Source organism: Danio aesculapii, chromosome 16 (assembly GCF_903798145.1).
Source record: "Danio aesculapii chromosome 16, fDanAes4.1, whole genome shotgun sequence".
Classification (NCBI taxonomy): domain Eukaryota; kingdom Metazoa; phylum Chordata; class Actinopteri; order Cypriniformes; family Danionidae; genus Danio; species Danio aesculapii.
In genome coordinates, this window is record NC_079450.1 from 12,932,358 (window position 1) to 12,947,753 (window position 15,396).

General features: G+C 34.1%; 1 protein-coding gene across 1 annotated transcript in view; it reads right to left on the reverse strand.

The window, feature by feature from the left end:
- si:dkey-122a22.2 (uncharacterized) overlaps window positions 1-15,396 on the reverse strand; it is a 45,114-nt gene that overhangs the window by 5,294 nt on the left and 24,424 nt on the right. The window contains exon 8 of the mRNA XM_056474699.1: window positions 2,249-2,387. Within this exon, the coding sequence (XP_056330674.1) occupies window positions 2,249-2,387 (139 nt within the window). The remainder of the gene's footprint in view (window positions 1-2,248; window positions 2,388-15,396) is intronic.

The following is a 15,396-nucleotide window of genomic DNA, read 5'->3' on the forward strand; positions in this document are numbered from 1 at the left end:
ACAGTTTACATTGGTTTGTTTACAGATAGATGTGCAGATAGATGAATGGATGATTTTTTGTTCATAAAAGAGCAGATAGGCAGATGGATGGATGACTTTTGTTGTTTATAAAAGAACAGATGGATGACTGATGATGGATGATTTTTTATTCATAAAAGAACAGATGGATGGATGAACATTTCTATATAAAAAAATGGATGATGGACGGATGAATTTTTATAAAAAAAAACAGATAAATAAATGGACGACGGAGAGACAGACAGATGGACGGATGGTTGTTTTTTTTGTTCATAAAGAACACATGGATGAATGAATGAATGACATTTTGTTTATAAAAGAACAGATGGATGGATGAAATTTGTTTATAAAAAAAGGATGGATGGATGGATGCATGCTTTTTTATTTTAAAAAATGGCTGGATGCATAAAAGGATGAATTTTTGTTTAAAAAAATGGATGGATATATATTTGGTTATAAAAAAAAAGCTGGATAAATTTTGTTTATAAAAAACAGATTGCTTATTTTTGGTTTATAAAAAATAGATGGATAGATGGACGGACGGACGGACGGAGAGAGAGTTGTGCAGAATATTTGGTTTTGTGCTCATAAAAGAACAAATGGATGAATTAATGAATGAGTTTTTGTTTCTAAAAGAACAAATGGATGGATAAAATTTGTAAATAAAAACAGATAGATAATGTATGGATGGGTGAATTTTTGTTTCTAAAAAAGGCTGGATGGATAGAAGGATGACTTTTCGTTAATAAAAAAGGGATTAATGGATGGATGGTCCAATGGATGGTTGGTTTTTTGAATCAATGAATGGATGAATGAATGGATGACATTTTGTTTATAAAAGAACAGATGGATGGATGAAATTTCTTTATAAAAACTGATGGATGAGGGATGGATGGATGGATGGATGGATGGATGGATTCTTTTTTTATTATTAAAAAATGTCTGGATGGATGAAAGGATGAATTTTTGTTTATAAAAAAACTGATGGATGAATTTTTGTTTATAAAAATAGTTGGATAAATTTTGTTTATAAAAACAGATTGATTATTTTTTGTTCATAAAAAAAAACAGATGGATAGATGGACCAACAGATGGACGGACAGAGAGTTGCGCGGAATATTTGGTTTTGTGCTCAAAAAAGAAGAGATGGATGAATTAATGAATGAGTTTTTGTTTCTAAAAGAACAGATGGATGGATAAAACTTGTAAATAAAAACAGTTGAATGATAGATGGATGGGTGAATTTTTGTTTATAAATAAAGGCTGGATGGATGGAAGGATGACTTTTTGTTTATAAAAAAGGATTGATGGATGGATGGTTGTTTTTTTTTTTGTTTAGAAAATGATGGATGAATGAATTTTGTTTATAAAAAGGCATGGATGGATGGATGAATTTTGTTTATAAAAAGGCATGGATGATGGATGGATGAATTATTGTTTATAAAAAAGCTGGATGGATAAAAGGATGATTTTTTTAATAAAAAAACGGATGGATTTTTGTTAAAAAAAATGGATGGTTGAATTTGTTTATAAAAACAGATGGATGAATCTTTGTTAATAAAAAATTGATGGATGAACTTGTTTATTAAAAACAGATGGATGGATGAATGGATGGATGTTTCGTTTATAAAATAACAGATGGATTGATGAATGAATGAATGAATTAATTAATTAATGAATAAATGAATGGAGTATTTTGTTTATAAAAGAACGAATGAATAAATTAATGAATGAATATTTAAAAAGATGGATGGAAGGATCTATGTATAGATTATCTTTTTTGTTTATAAAAGAACAGATAAATGAATGGATGGATGGATGATTTTGTTGCTTAAAAAGAACAGATGGATAGATGGATAAATAGATGGATGTTTTTGTTTATAAATAACAGATGGATAGATGGATGATTTTTTTGTTTGTAAAAGAACAGATGGATTGATGGATGAATGTTTTGTTTATAAAATGATGGATGGATGATTGTTTTGTTTATAAAACAACAGATGGATGAATGAGTTTAACCAACTCATTGGAACTTGTTTAAGTACACTTTGAATAGAAGAAACACCTTAGCTTTGAGCTGTATACTGATCAGATTAAAAAACACAGTTTACCAGCAAATATTTAAAAATGAGCACAGAATCTGCTGAAAAGCAACCTAAACAAACACAAGTGTGGTAAAATATTAAGGTTGGAGTTTAAACTGAGCCAAGTGTACTCCATAAAGTCTGACCTGTCGCTGCACGAGCTCCTCAGAGATGTTTTCACCCTGAATGAGCGGCTTGAGCACACCCAGAATAATGAGCAGACGACTCAAACCTGCGGCTGCGGAAAACTGCATCATCTGCAGAGACGGGACGAGCTGAGAGTACCTGCAAACACACAGAAACGGAGAGGACACAATTATCACACCTATATTGTTATTATTCAGACGAGACACTGTAGGCAAAAACAGAGATTTCTGTAATAAAAACTGTCAATTCTGAGATTTTTGGCACTTCATATTTTTTTTGCATCTAAAAACATCCAAATTGTACTTTCAAATGCTTCATTTGTTGAATTTTAGCCATTTGCATGTGTAGATTTCAATTACAATATCATTTTTAAAAGGCATTTTCTCAAAATAATTTTTTTCTCCTGCACTTAGTCATGAATTTCCAGTTACATAGCACTTGCATTGATCAAACTTACAATTCTTTTCATATCTACATTCTGAAGATTTTTACAGAGAGATTTGAGAGATTGTGATTTTTATATTGTTTTATTTTCTGAGCATTTAATTTCATTATCAATTTCATTAAATCAATAAAAAACATTCAACTGTAAAATGAAAAAAACTATTAAATATGTATTTTGAATCTAACTTGAACTCCAATGTTCAGATTTGTGTGTCATATTTCATTAAATGACACCTAATTTGCATATGTAAATATTATAGAAAACTTTAATACAATTCTTAATGTAATAAACCAACATGGGAAGTACGTGATTTGTAGTGATTTACCCTATTCAAGTGTTTTGCTTTATACACTCTTATAAAGCTCATTTTATTAGGATCACCTGTCCAACTGCTCGTTAACGCAAATTTCTAATCAGCCAATCACATGGCAATCACAACTCAATGCACTTAGGCTTATAAACATGGTCAAGACAATCTGCTGCAGTTCAAAGGTATGCAGAAGAGCATCTCTGATTGCACAACATGTCTAACCTTGAGGCGGATGGGCTACAGCAGCAGAAGACCACACCGATCACACAGGCTCACCAAAATTTCACAATAGAATATTGGAAAAATGTTGCCTTGTCTGATGAGTCTTGATTTCTGCTGCGACATTCAGATGGTAGGGTCAACTTGGCATCGACAACATGAAAGCATGGATCCGTATGAACCGTTACGAATCTGTACCAACGGTTCAGGCTGGTGGTGGTGGTGTAATGGTGTGGGGGAAAATTTTTTGGCACACTTTGGGTCCATTAGTACCAATTGACCATCGTGTCAACGCCACAGCCTACCTGACTATTGTTGCTGACCATGTCCATCCCTTTATGACCACAGTGAACCCATCTTCTGATGGCTACTTCCAGCAGGATAACGCTCCATGTCATAAAACGTGAATCATCTCAGACTGGTTTCTTGAACATGACAATGAGTTCACTGTACTCAAATGGCCTCCACAGTCACTCAATCCAATAGAGCACCTTTGGGATGTGGTGGAACGGGAGATTCGCATCATGGATGTGCAGCCGACAATTGTGCAATATCATGCCAATATGGACCACAATCTCTGAGGAATATTTCCAGTACCTTGTTGAATCTATGCCACAAAGAATTAAGGCAGTTCTGAAGGTAAAAGGGGGTCTAACCCGGTACTAGTTAGGTGTACCTAACAAAATAACTGGTGAGTGTATGTACTTAATAATGTGTAATAATATGACGATGAGTTGAATGCCACAGGAGTGGGACCACCAACAGCAAACCACGACCAGCCAATCAATTCTGTAGTAACTGGAAATAAGCCCCACCTACACTTTTTTTTCTTAATAAACCCATTTGTCTCAGATATATGTCAAAACAGAAAAGAAGACGCAATCTGAACTTCTGTTTCGAGCTGACTTTAAAGTGCAGAGCTGTGTTGTATGCCTCAGTGACAGGCATCTCCAGTGATGAACTGCATTAATTGAGCGGTCATTACCAGCGCATGAAGGACTAAATGACTCCTCGCTGCTCAGTCTAATGCTTCACAATGACAGCTCATTTATAAAGAATGAATCAATGACAGAAACACTGATCAACACTCTTGTGGGGAATATGCAGACGTGTTAACAAAAATATACTTCAGTCACGTCAGCACACACTTATGATGACGCTCTCGAGGTTGCTAATGAATTGCCGTCTGGTTGCTGGGATAGTGCTATTCTGGATGGGTGCTGATTGGTGTAGCCTGTAATCTGGTCTCTTTATGTAGCTTTGATCCCCATAGAGAGTTAATGGAGGTTATTCAATCTACTGTTCACTACAATCTGAAATGGGTAGTATTTATGATACTTGTATTTCAAATACATATTTTAAATACAAAATAGTATTTTGTAATTTGTATTTGATGGGGTTAATGAAAATGGGTTATTAATTTGTATCAAAATACTTTATTGTCTTGTATTTTTGTATTTTTTATATACTGTAAAATACTTTGTAAGAAGTCTAAATGATGACATCATTAAAAAAAAAAAGTTATTTGCCTTGACTTGAGATCAGAACAGAAAATTTACATATTGAAGAAGGTTGTCAATGCTTGGAGTACTGATGGAAATTATGCATTATTATGTATATTTGGGAGCAAGTCCACAATCAGTGAAAATACTGCAGTACACTGCACAATGCTCCAGTAATATGTAATGGCAGTATAGTGTGCAATTCATCAGCGTCTTTGCTTAGAAAATTAATATCAGTCCAAAAACAGGAATATGGAGCCTACAGCACATAATCTTACTCAGCCTCAGCGCTGCAGGTAGAAATGTAGAGGAAGTTCAAAAATAAAATTAAAAAAACTGCTAAAGATGGTTTACTGGTGTTCACTAAGGTGGTTCTGAGACTCTTCCAGTTAAAGAAGAACTGAAAAACACTTGGGAGGATGAGTAAACCGCACAAATAATAGTAGTTTTGCTGATGCTGATGTAGATGCCAAGAAAATAAGACAAACAACATTAAAATAAGTCCTACAATTTAAAAATACCTACAATACTTCATTGGCTGTTTCAAATGCCAGTAGTTGATCTGCAGGTTGTGCATTGAAGAGTTCAATTGCAAAAAACATGATTTAAAATTTTTTAAAAAGACTAAAACTGAAGATTTTAGTAGTTTTCTGAAATCATGTTTTTACATTAAGTATTGAAGATTTCAATAACAAAAAACTATTGTAACAACATTTAATCTTGCAAAAAAATAATAACCTATATGCATAAGACTGTTAAAAGATGGTGTCAATTTTACTGGCCATCTAACGGATGTAAACATAATAAAGAAATACAGTACTATGTTCCAACATATTTTCTGTCTCGCATGGTTTTTACAGTGATTAAATAAATCATCTTCAACGACAGGACTTTCTGCATGGAATTTGAACAAAATTTATAGTAAAATTACTATAAGAGAAACAAAAGTTTATGAATCCTTCCTTGTGTACAGGGGTAGAGGTGAATGAGCTGGCAGAGAAGCTGTCTTAAACTTGCTCAGAGAAACACTGTTGCTGTAAGTTATTGTTTACTTCACTAAATTAGTTTTAGGTGTTGATCAAACAGTCCTGTTCATGGAAGGTTTGTGAAGAAATTTGATGCTCCCTTGAAAAAGTACTCTGCAGTATTTTTAAAATACAAAATACAGTATGGCTGCTGTATTTTGTAGTTTATTTTGATACATGTAAAATTGAGGTGTTTGGTATTTTATTTTAAAATACATTTCAATGTATTTATGCCCATCCCCGACTACAATAATAACAAAAATACATAATAGACAAAAAAAAGAAAATAATATGCAAATGCAACCACAGTAAGAACTTAATATTCATTCATTTTCTTTTCGGCTTAGCCCCTTTATTAATCCGGGGTCGCCACAGCGGAATAAACCGCCAACTTATCCAGCACATATTTTACACAGCTGATGCCTTTCCAGTCACAACCCATCACTGGGAAACATCCATACACACTCACTCACACTCATACACTACGGACAATTTAGCTTTCCCAATTCACATGTACCGCATGTCTTTGGACCAGGAGGAAACCCACGCGAATGCATGGAGATCATGCAAACTCCACACAGAAACGCCAACTAACCCAGCTCAAACCAGCGACCTTCTTGCTGTGAGGCGACAGCTCTACCCACTGCGCCACTGTGTCGCCAGAACTTATTATTTTGCAAAAAATAATAAAAATAGTGAGGACTAATAACAAATACGGTACCTAAATATTTAAAAGGAAACTGTAACAATTAATTAGGATTTACTTAACTTAATATGCTTAAACCACAAGCAAAAAAAAAAAAAAAAAGGAAATGGATTTTTGAATGAATGAATGAATAAATGAACATTTAATACTAAAATTCAAAGCATTTTTTATTTGTCCAATAAAAATCAATAAATCCAACACAATGTCAATCACTTAAATTAAGGTCTGACTCTATACAGAAAGCTTAATACGTCAAATGCACGTATCAACGTGTTTTAAGAGTCAAACACACACACATACACACAGATAGCCCTCACCCCCTTTATACCATCAAACATTGGCTTTGAAATTCAGATTTTTATTTTTTGTATGCTATAATTAGTCACAAAATGTCACCAAAGTCTCCACATTCATAGGTTTTGCTTGATCTGAACTGACTATATATATATATATATATATATATATATATATATATATATATATATATATATATATATATATATACATATATACACAAAACCTACATCTTAAATAAGTATATTTTTACATTAACATCCTACTAAAATTCAATTCAATTCAATTCAATTCAATAAAAAATTGGATTTCTCAGATAACTCTTATCTGAGTTGTTCAAGACTGGACACGTTTTACTTAGTTAAGTCCTCTCCAAATCCAACTCCATAATTTGTCCCATATGATATTAATGGGGTATAATAAAATAATAACAAATTATAAATACATATATAAAAAACACATACAGCAAGAATATGAATGAATGAATGAATGAATGAATGAATGAATAGTCATATACATCTCAAAGTTATTTGGCACTTAAATGTTTACAATACATTTACTTGGCAGCTTAGCAACTTGCGAGGTTAATAATGATATTTATCATTCTTTTTCCTTGCAAATCACCACTACAAATATCCAGATAAATAATAGGTAACATTTGTACTTGTATAATGTTACTTAATGTATTTACTACCATGACCAAACAACGAAAAATATAATTATTACAGCATTTGTTCATGTTAGTTGATGTAAAATACTGTAGTTGTTCATTGTTAGTTCGTCAACAAATGGTGCATTAAGTAATGTTAACAGGCATGAATTTGGAATTTAATAATGCATCAGTAAATGTTGAACTATGATTAATGAATGCTGTACAAGTGTTGTTCATTATTAGTTCATGTTAGTAAATAGATGAACTAACATTAACTAATAAAACCTTAGTAAATGATAAGAAAAGATCCACAAGCTGCTGAATATTTCACAGAAAAATGCTCTGAATCCGAATGCTCTGCTTTCCATCAAAAGTTCAACATGGAAAGTTAAAGACTGGAAGTTGGAGCTCATCTTTTTAAACATTCTTTCCGTGTCATTTTCCCCCCTTTTCTTCGAACCGCTCTTCCCTGACACCTTTTCATCTGTCAGCATTTCCCCCAAAACACGGCCTGTATCGAGCCTGACAATTTGATTCGGAGTCAAATCAGTCCGTTCGCCCTGACATTTTATTTCCACCTGTCCTATTCTCTCCATTTCCTCATTCTATCAATTCCTCCGCTAGCTGCTAATTCTGCCCGGTAGGTCTGGATTATGCGCAGGAAGGCATGCGTGTCAAAGGGAAATTTAGCGAGGGTAAAGACAGCCCAGATAGGAGGATGAATTAAACAGATAACGGCAGGCAGACGGAGGGAAGAAGTCGTGTCAAGCAAAATGCCTCACCAACGCTGGTCATTTTCCCTTGCCTTCTCTCTCTCTCCCTCCTTAAGCATGACAGAAAACTATCTAAATGAATAAAAAAAGTGATGAAATGACTTTGGTGCCGTGGACTTTCTGCTCTTTGACTTCCCATCTGGATTAGTGCAGGCTGAATGGAGTCTGTTTCTTTTGTAAGAACCAACACATGAGTCTGTCTGAATGTTTCTCTCATTTTGACACACACACACGCACACATTCTGGGCTTGATAAGAGTCCATCTGAATTTGCATAGCAAATTATGTCCTGTATGACCACTAGAGCTGCCCAGATGGACTGCTCAACACAAAGAAGAGACGATGTTATTACAAACAGACTATTTACAGTAGTTGTTTTAAATAGATTTGACAAATTGTAAAGGTTCTTTATTGCCTGGTGGTTGATGATTCCGTAAAGAATTAAACTATTAGTACCATAAACCTTGCATGAAATGTTCTCTAGAGTGCAAACGATTCTTCAGATATTTCACATTTTCTTTACATCAAAGTAAAAAAGAATTTAGGAACTGATAAGTGGAAGTTTAGTTTACATATATGTTTATTTGGTATATACAGTGCATCCGAAAGTATTCATAGCACTTCACTTTTTCTTGTTACAGTTCTTATTCCAAAATGGATTAAATTCATTTATTTCCTCAAAATTCTACACACATGAATTTTGAATTAGCAACATTTGAGATGCTATTGGTCTAATCTGATTCAATGATCAATGAGAAGCTAAGTTAAAAGTGCTCCCACCAAACCCAGATATCGACTGAATGGAGGGTACATGTAAAATGAGCCTGGAAATGAAAAAGGGAAGAATATTTATTGCCACTGATGGTTCCATATAGGGCCTTTAACATACAGACACCTTTCTGTTCCAAAAATAATGTTATTTGATGTGTAAAAAAAGTTTAAGATTATTATAATATTTTTCACAAATTCAACTTTATTTTTTAAAAGCAATCTTTTATTTTTTTGAAGTGTAGGGTGATAGCCTAAAAATAAAAATAAAATAGAATTTCACAGTTTAGATTGTGTGTAATAGACATCTTTTAAATTTTTAAGCTGAGCAAATTGAATAATGCAACAATGAAAATTAATAACTGCCAAAAGCAAAACGTGAAATTCCATCAAGCATCCCCAAAAATATTCGCTAATACAAAAAAAAGCATTTTAAAAACAAAAAATGCAAAAACGTTGTATATATCTTGGTGGCATTTCCATGGCTTAAACATATATTACTTAGTAAAAAAAATAAAATAACAATGGTATTGTCTCTATAAACTACAATTTTTTTTAATTATTATTATTATTTTAATAGCCATTAGCATGTGCATTTATAGGCATGATGATTGAATACATAACAACAAAAAAACAAGTGTTTAGTTATAGAAGTGCATGTGTGTCATAAAGTGGCATAACTAACCACCGCCATGAGATGCAGAATACAACATTCATTCATTTTCTTTTCAGCTTAGTCCCTTTACTAATCCAGGGTTGCCACAGCGGAATGAATCGCAGAATACAACATCTTTATTCAAATTCATTCATTCATTTTATTTTCGGCTTAGTCCTTTTGTTAATCCGGGGTTGCCACAACTTATCCAGCATATGTTTTACGCAGAGGATGCCCTTCCAGCTGCAACCCATCACTGGGAAAAACCTACATACTCGAATTCACACACATACACTATGGACAATTTAACCTATTCACCTATACCACATGTCTTTGGACTTGTGGGGGAAACCGGAGCACCCGGAGGAAACCCACACGAACACAGGGAGAACATGCAAACTCCAAACAGAAATGTTAATTGACTCAGCCGAGGCTCGAACCAGCAACCTTCTTGCTGTGAGGTGATTGTGAGGCTACCCACTGTTTCGTTTGCTGGTTTTGTTTTTTTCTTTATTGTTGTTGTTCACTTCCTTTATTTTCCACTGAATATTGTCCAGAGATTATGGAATGTGCTTAATTACCACTCAATACTTCTTTCTTTAAAATTGTGAAATTAATGTTTTATGGTTTTTCATTTCCTCACTAGTAATAACTCTCTGATTAAAAATTGCCAATAAAAAGAGTTAAACTAAAAAAAAGTCTCAAGAACTTGTAAAATATATAACTGTAAAATGATTTTCAAATAATAATTTGGAAACAAATGATGTTTGGTGGCATTGATGGTTCCTTATAAAACATTTAACATACAAAGAACCTTTTTTGGTGTAAAAGAGGTCTTTAGATTATTATAATATTCCTCACAAATTCAACTTTATTTCTAAAAATCAGCCTTTATTTTTTAACGTGGAACTTTCACATTCCGGATTGTCTGAATTAGACACATTTTTAATTGTAAAGCTGTGCTACTCAAACAATGTAGAAAATTTAAAAATGTCGAAAGTAGAACATGAAATTCAAACATCACCAAACAAAGTTGCAAATAAATAAAATACATTTCATAAAAGCAAAATGTTTAGGAAAATAATGCAACAATTATAAAAAGTTGTATGTATCTTAGTGGCATTTGCAGGGCTTTAAAATATATTACATAGTAAAAAAAATTAATGTAAACAGCAAAAAAAAAAAAATTATTATTTTAATGATGATGTCACGTGCATATGCATATATTTTCAGTCTATAGACATGAGTGAGTGCATAACAAAAACTACTGGTCAACTACAGAAGTGTATGAGTGCAAATGTGTAATGACTAGTGTAATGTGTCAATGTGTAATGCAGAATACAACATGTTTTTCCTACTATGGAATTGAATTGTCACAGTTTTTTTTATTATTATTATTATTTTCTTTTGTGTTTAAAAGAAAAAGGAAACTCATAAAGGTTTGAAACCACTTGAGGGTGAGTAAAATGAACAAATTTTAATTTTTGGATGAACTATCTCCGCCAAACTTAACCATATAAAGCCATTTAGGGGTGCCAACTCAGTTCTTGGAGGGCCACAGCCCTGCACAGTTTAGTTCCAACCCTGCTTCAAAACACTTACCTGGAGCTTTAAAACAAGCCTGAATGACTTAATTAGTTTGATCAGGTGTGTTTAATTATGGGTACACCTAAAATGTGCAGAGCTGTGGCCCTCCAGGAACTGAGTTTGAAACCTGTGCATTAACTGAATATAAACCCTGCCACGGGTCATTCTCAGAATAGGCAGCAGAGGGCAGTCATGCATCACTGTAATTCTATGTAAACACTAAGAGCTGAGCAAAGCTAATATAACCTCATTTCATTACTGATGACTGACAGCAGTAGAATCTCTAATTAACGAATCATTATTGGAGTCAGACCCATGTCATTCCAGCAGGATCTCTCATTCTGCAGAAGAAAAAGGAACAAAAATGTTCCAGACAAGGACAGCAATTCTCAAAGTATGACTCTCATATGTATATGTTATAAAGACACACGATGACTGGATTGATTTTTTCTATTGAATCTAGTCTTTTAGGGGCGTCTGTGAGAGGAATATCATGGCGGGCTGTGACAGATGTGTCTGACTGTGAAGATTTCATCGATCATCTTCTCGCACCTCAGTGGCTTGTTCGGCTCAGCAGGGTCTCGCTTCACTTTAGAGCCAATAAAAGGTGCATTCACACTCAGTTTTATCACTGGGGACTGGCGAACCGCTGTGTTGTTGGATGCTAGTAAGGCATTTCCCCTAGATTACACAGTTCAGCACTAGCAGAAGATATTGTTAAGATTATTGTTTCCTCAAATCACTAAAGTTCCTTAATTCAACCAATCCACTATAAAGGAATTAAAAATAACAATTACTGTAAACGCTTCCTATGAATCTCACTAATACTAGCCCTAATAAATATCAACAGTTATATCCTTGCACAAATCATGCAGCTTTTGTGTATAGAGTAAATGTAAATAAACAGTATATTATAAATACATATTTTTTTTCACTGAACCAATTTGGGATATTTAATGTTGAGTATCTTCTGATTCTGAGATTGTGTTTTAAAAGTATTGACGTACTCTATATTTAAAGATGCAGTAGGTGATCTGCCTAAATGCTAACTGCTTAGCATAATATGTTTGGAACACAGTGCCTCCCTTGCCATCCTAAGCCATGCCTCCTAAAATCACGAACGCACACGTTAAAGGTGAGAGAGACCCATTAGTTCATGTCATACACCAGTTAGAAAACTTTACAGTACTTTATAATACTGCAATTCTGAAAAAAAAACTGTATTTTATCTAGCACGCTTTCAGTTGTGTAGTTAGCAAGTAAAACTTGACAATGTGCAATATTTCATGCATGCAAGGATCGCTGGTCTCACTCTCACACACTGTTCTAAAGAGACTACTGTATGCTTTGTGGTTGGTCAGCGGGGTGCAGGAATTACACTTATTTTTAAGCCATATACTTACATGCTATTTCAGACCAAATATTCAGAGTAGCATGGTAAACAATATAGGGAACGCGTCACAGGTTGCCATTGTTCAAAAATGAACCAATGTGAATAAAAAAACCAACTTCACCTCTGTATGCAGGCTAGGTGGATCTACTAGGCGCGATTTACTTATGTTTTGTTGTTAAACTAAACAATCTATATTATCGATGCTTTAAAACCTCCCTTATGAAACTGAAAAGTCACAATCTTTCAAGATTTCAGTGGCTGAACAACACTTCCGTGCATATAACCCATTCCTAAAACAACACAATCTACATCAGCTTTGTGTGACTATAATACTTTTTAAAACAGAACATTACCCGTCTAAAAGAAATACTTCAGCCATGGTGTCGTCCTTCCTCCAGCGTGCAAAAGTCACTCCAATATTAATTCAGGATTTTAAAAAGTTTTGATTGAGCATTTGTCTACTGCTGTCACTCGTGTCCACATGACCACGTTACGTGCACGATCGGCATGAACAGAGGGTGCAGTTATACAAATCTACATTTGCTGACAGTTTGGGCTACTTATTGGCCTGACAATTTTTAATTTTTAATTTAAAATAAATGGTTTATTTAGTTTTATTTATTTTACATATAGATCATTTAATTTAATCAATAATATTGGAATGTGAAGAGACTTTCAACCAGCACAACAAAACATGTTTCTGAAGACAATTACTTACTGCACCTTTAATGCACACCTACAGTATATTAAAGGGATAGCTCACCCCAAAATGAAAATGTACATATTATAGGCTCATCCTCGAGTGGTTCAAAATCTTTGTGTTTTTTTTTTTTAAGTTGATAAAAATAAGTTATTTTGAGAAATGTTAGAAATGTAACTATTGACTTCCATAGTACGAAAAACAAATACAATGAAAGTCAATAGTTACATGTTTTCAGCATTTTACTCAAAAGTCTTCTTTTGTACTTAAAAGAAGAAAACCTCTAACAGGTTTGTGACAAGTGAGGGGTGAGTAAATGATGACTAAATTTTCACTGTGCCAATACATTTGTACAATTATTAGCCCCCTTTTTTTCTATTTAAATATTTCACAAATGATGTTTAACAGAGCAAGGACATTTTCACAGTATGTCTGATAATATTTTTTTCTTCTGGAGAAAGTCTTATTTGTTATATTTCTGCTAGAATAAGAGCAGTTTTTAATTTTTTAAACACCATTTTAAGGTCAAAATTATTAGCCCCTTTAAGATATATCAGATATGTCTACAGAACAAAACATCATTATACAATAACTTGCCTAATTACTCTAACCTGCCTAGTAACCTAGTTAAGCCTTTAAATGTCAGCTGTATAGAAGTGTCTTGAAAAATATCTAGTCAGATATTATTTACTGTCATCATTCATTCATTTTCTTTCTTTTCAGCTTAGTCCCTTTATTAATCCGGGGTCGCCACAGCGGAATGAACCGACAACTTATCCAGCACGTTCTACGCAGCGGATGCTCTTCCAGCTGCAACACATCTCTGGGAAACATCCATACACACTCATACACTATGGACGATTTAGCCTACCTAATTCACCTGTATCGCATGTCTTTGGACTGTGGGGGAAACCAGAGCACCCAGAGGAAACCCACACAAACGCAGGGAGAAGATACAAAGTCCACACAGAAACGCCAACTGACCCAGCCGAGGCTCGAACCAGCGACCTTCTTGCTGTGAGGCGACAGCACTAACTACTGCCCACTGCGTCGCTGTAGTCATCATGGCAAAGATAAATTAAATCAGTATTTGGAAACAAGTTATTAAAACTATTATAAACATTAGAAATGTGTTGAAAACTTCTCTCAGTTAAACAGAAAATGGGGAAAAAAAATTTACGCGGCTAATAATTCAGGGGGTTTAATAAATCTGACTTCAACTTCAACAGATGCCCTTCCAGCTGCAACCCAGTACGGGAAAACATCCATACACACTCATTCACACATATACACTATGGACAATTTAGCTTAATTCACCTATAGCACATGTCTTTGGACCGAGGGAGAAACCGGAGCACCCGGACGAAACCCACACAAACATGGGGAGAACATGCAAAGTCCACACAGAAATGCCAACTGACCCAGCCGGGACTCGAACCAGCAACCTTCTTGCTGTGAGGCGACAGTGCTAACCACTGAGCCACCGTGTCACCCCAGATATATAACTATGATGGTAAATTATTAATTTCTGCATTATTAACATACACACAGTGTTGTGTACTGTAAACATCTGTTACAGAGATAGCAGTCTGATCTTAAATATGAATATGGGAATCCTAAATAAACTTAATGTATTTAATACATATAAATAGCAAAATAATTGCAACAAAAAAATAGAAAAGACATTTATATCACATGATGCTCGTAGTGTCCAAATGCCTGTCTATTAGTTATAACTAAAATGAGTTATTTTCAATTACATCTCAGAGACTCTTCCAACAGATACAAATAAACAGAAGAACTAATGTTAAGTGATTTCTTAGAAAAGAGTTAAATAAATATTGGAAGTCTGATAAGAACATTATGAAGTTATCCGCTGTAGTGTGCTAATTTAGGAAAAATGGCTTCAAACTCACAACTTTGGGTATTTTTAAAGTGTAACATTTTGAAGGAAAGGGGAAAGAGCCAGAGAAAATTTCATGAGCTTCATTTTGCCATTTGATGCATGGGATGCACAGACAGAGAAGACTTTATCTTGGGGAAATCCCTCTCAAGAGAGAGACTTTGAAAGTTGACAATCTTGACATGTTTATGTGTAAATGCCAGCATGGGGTTTTCT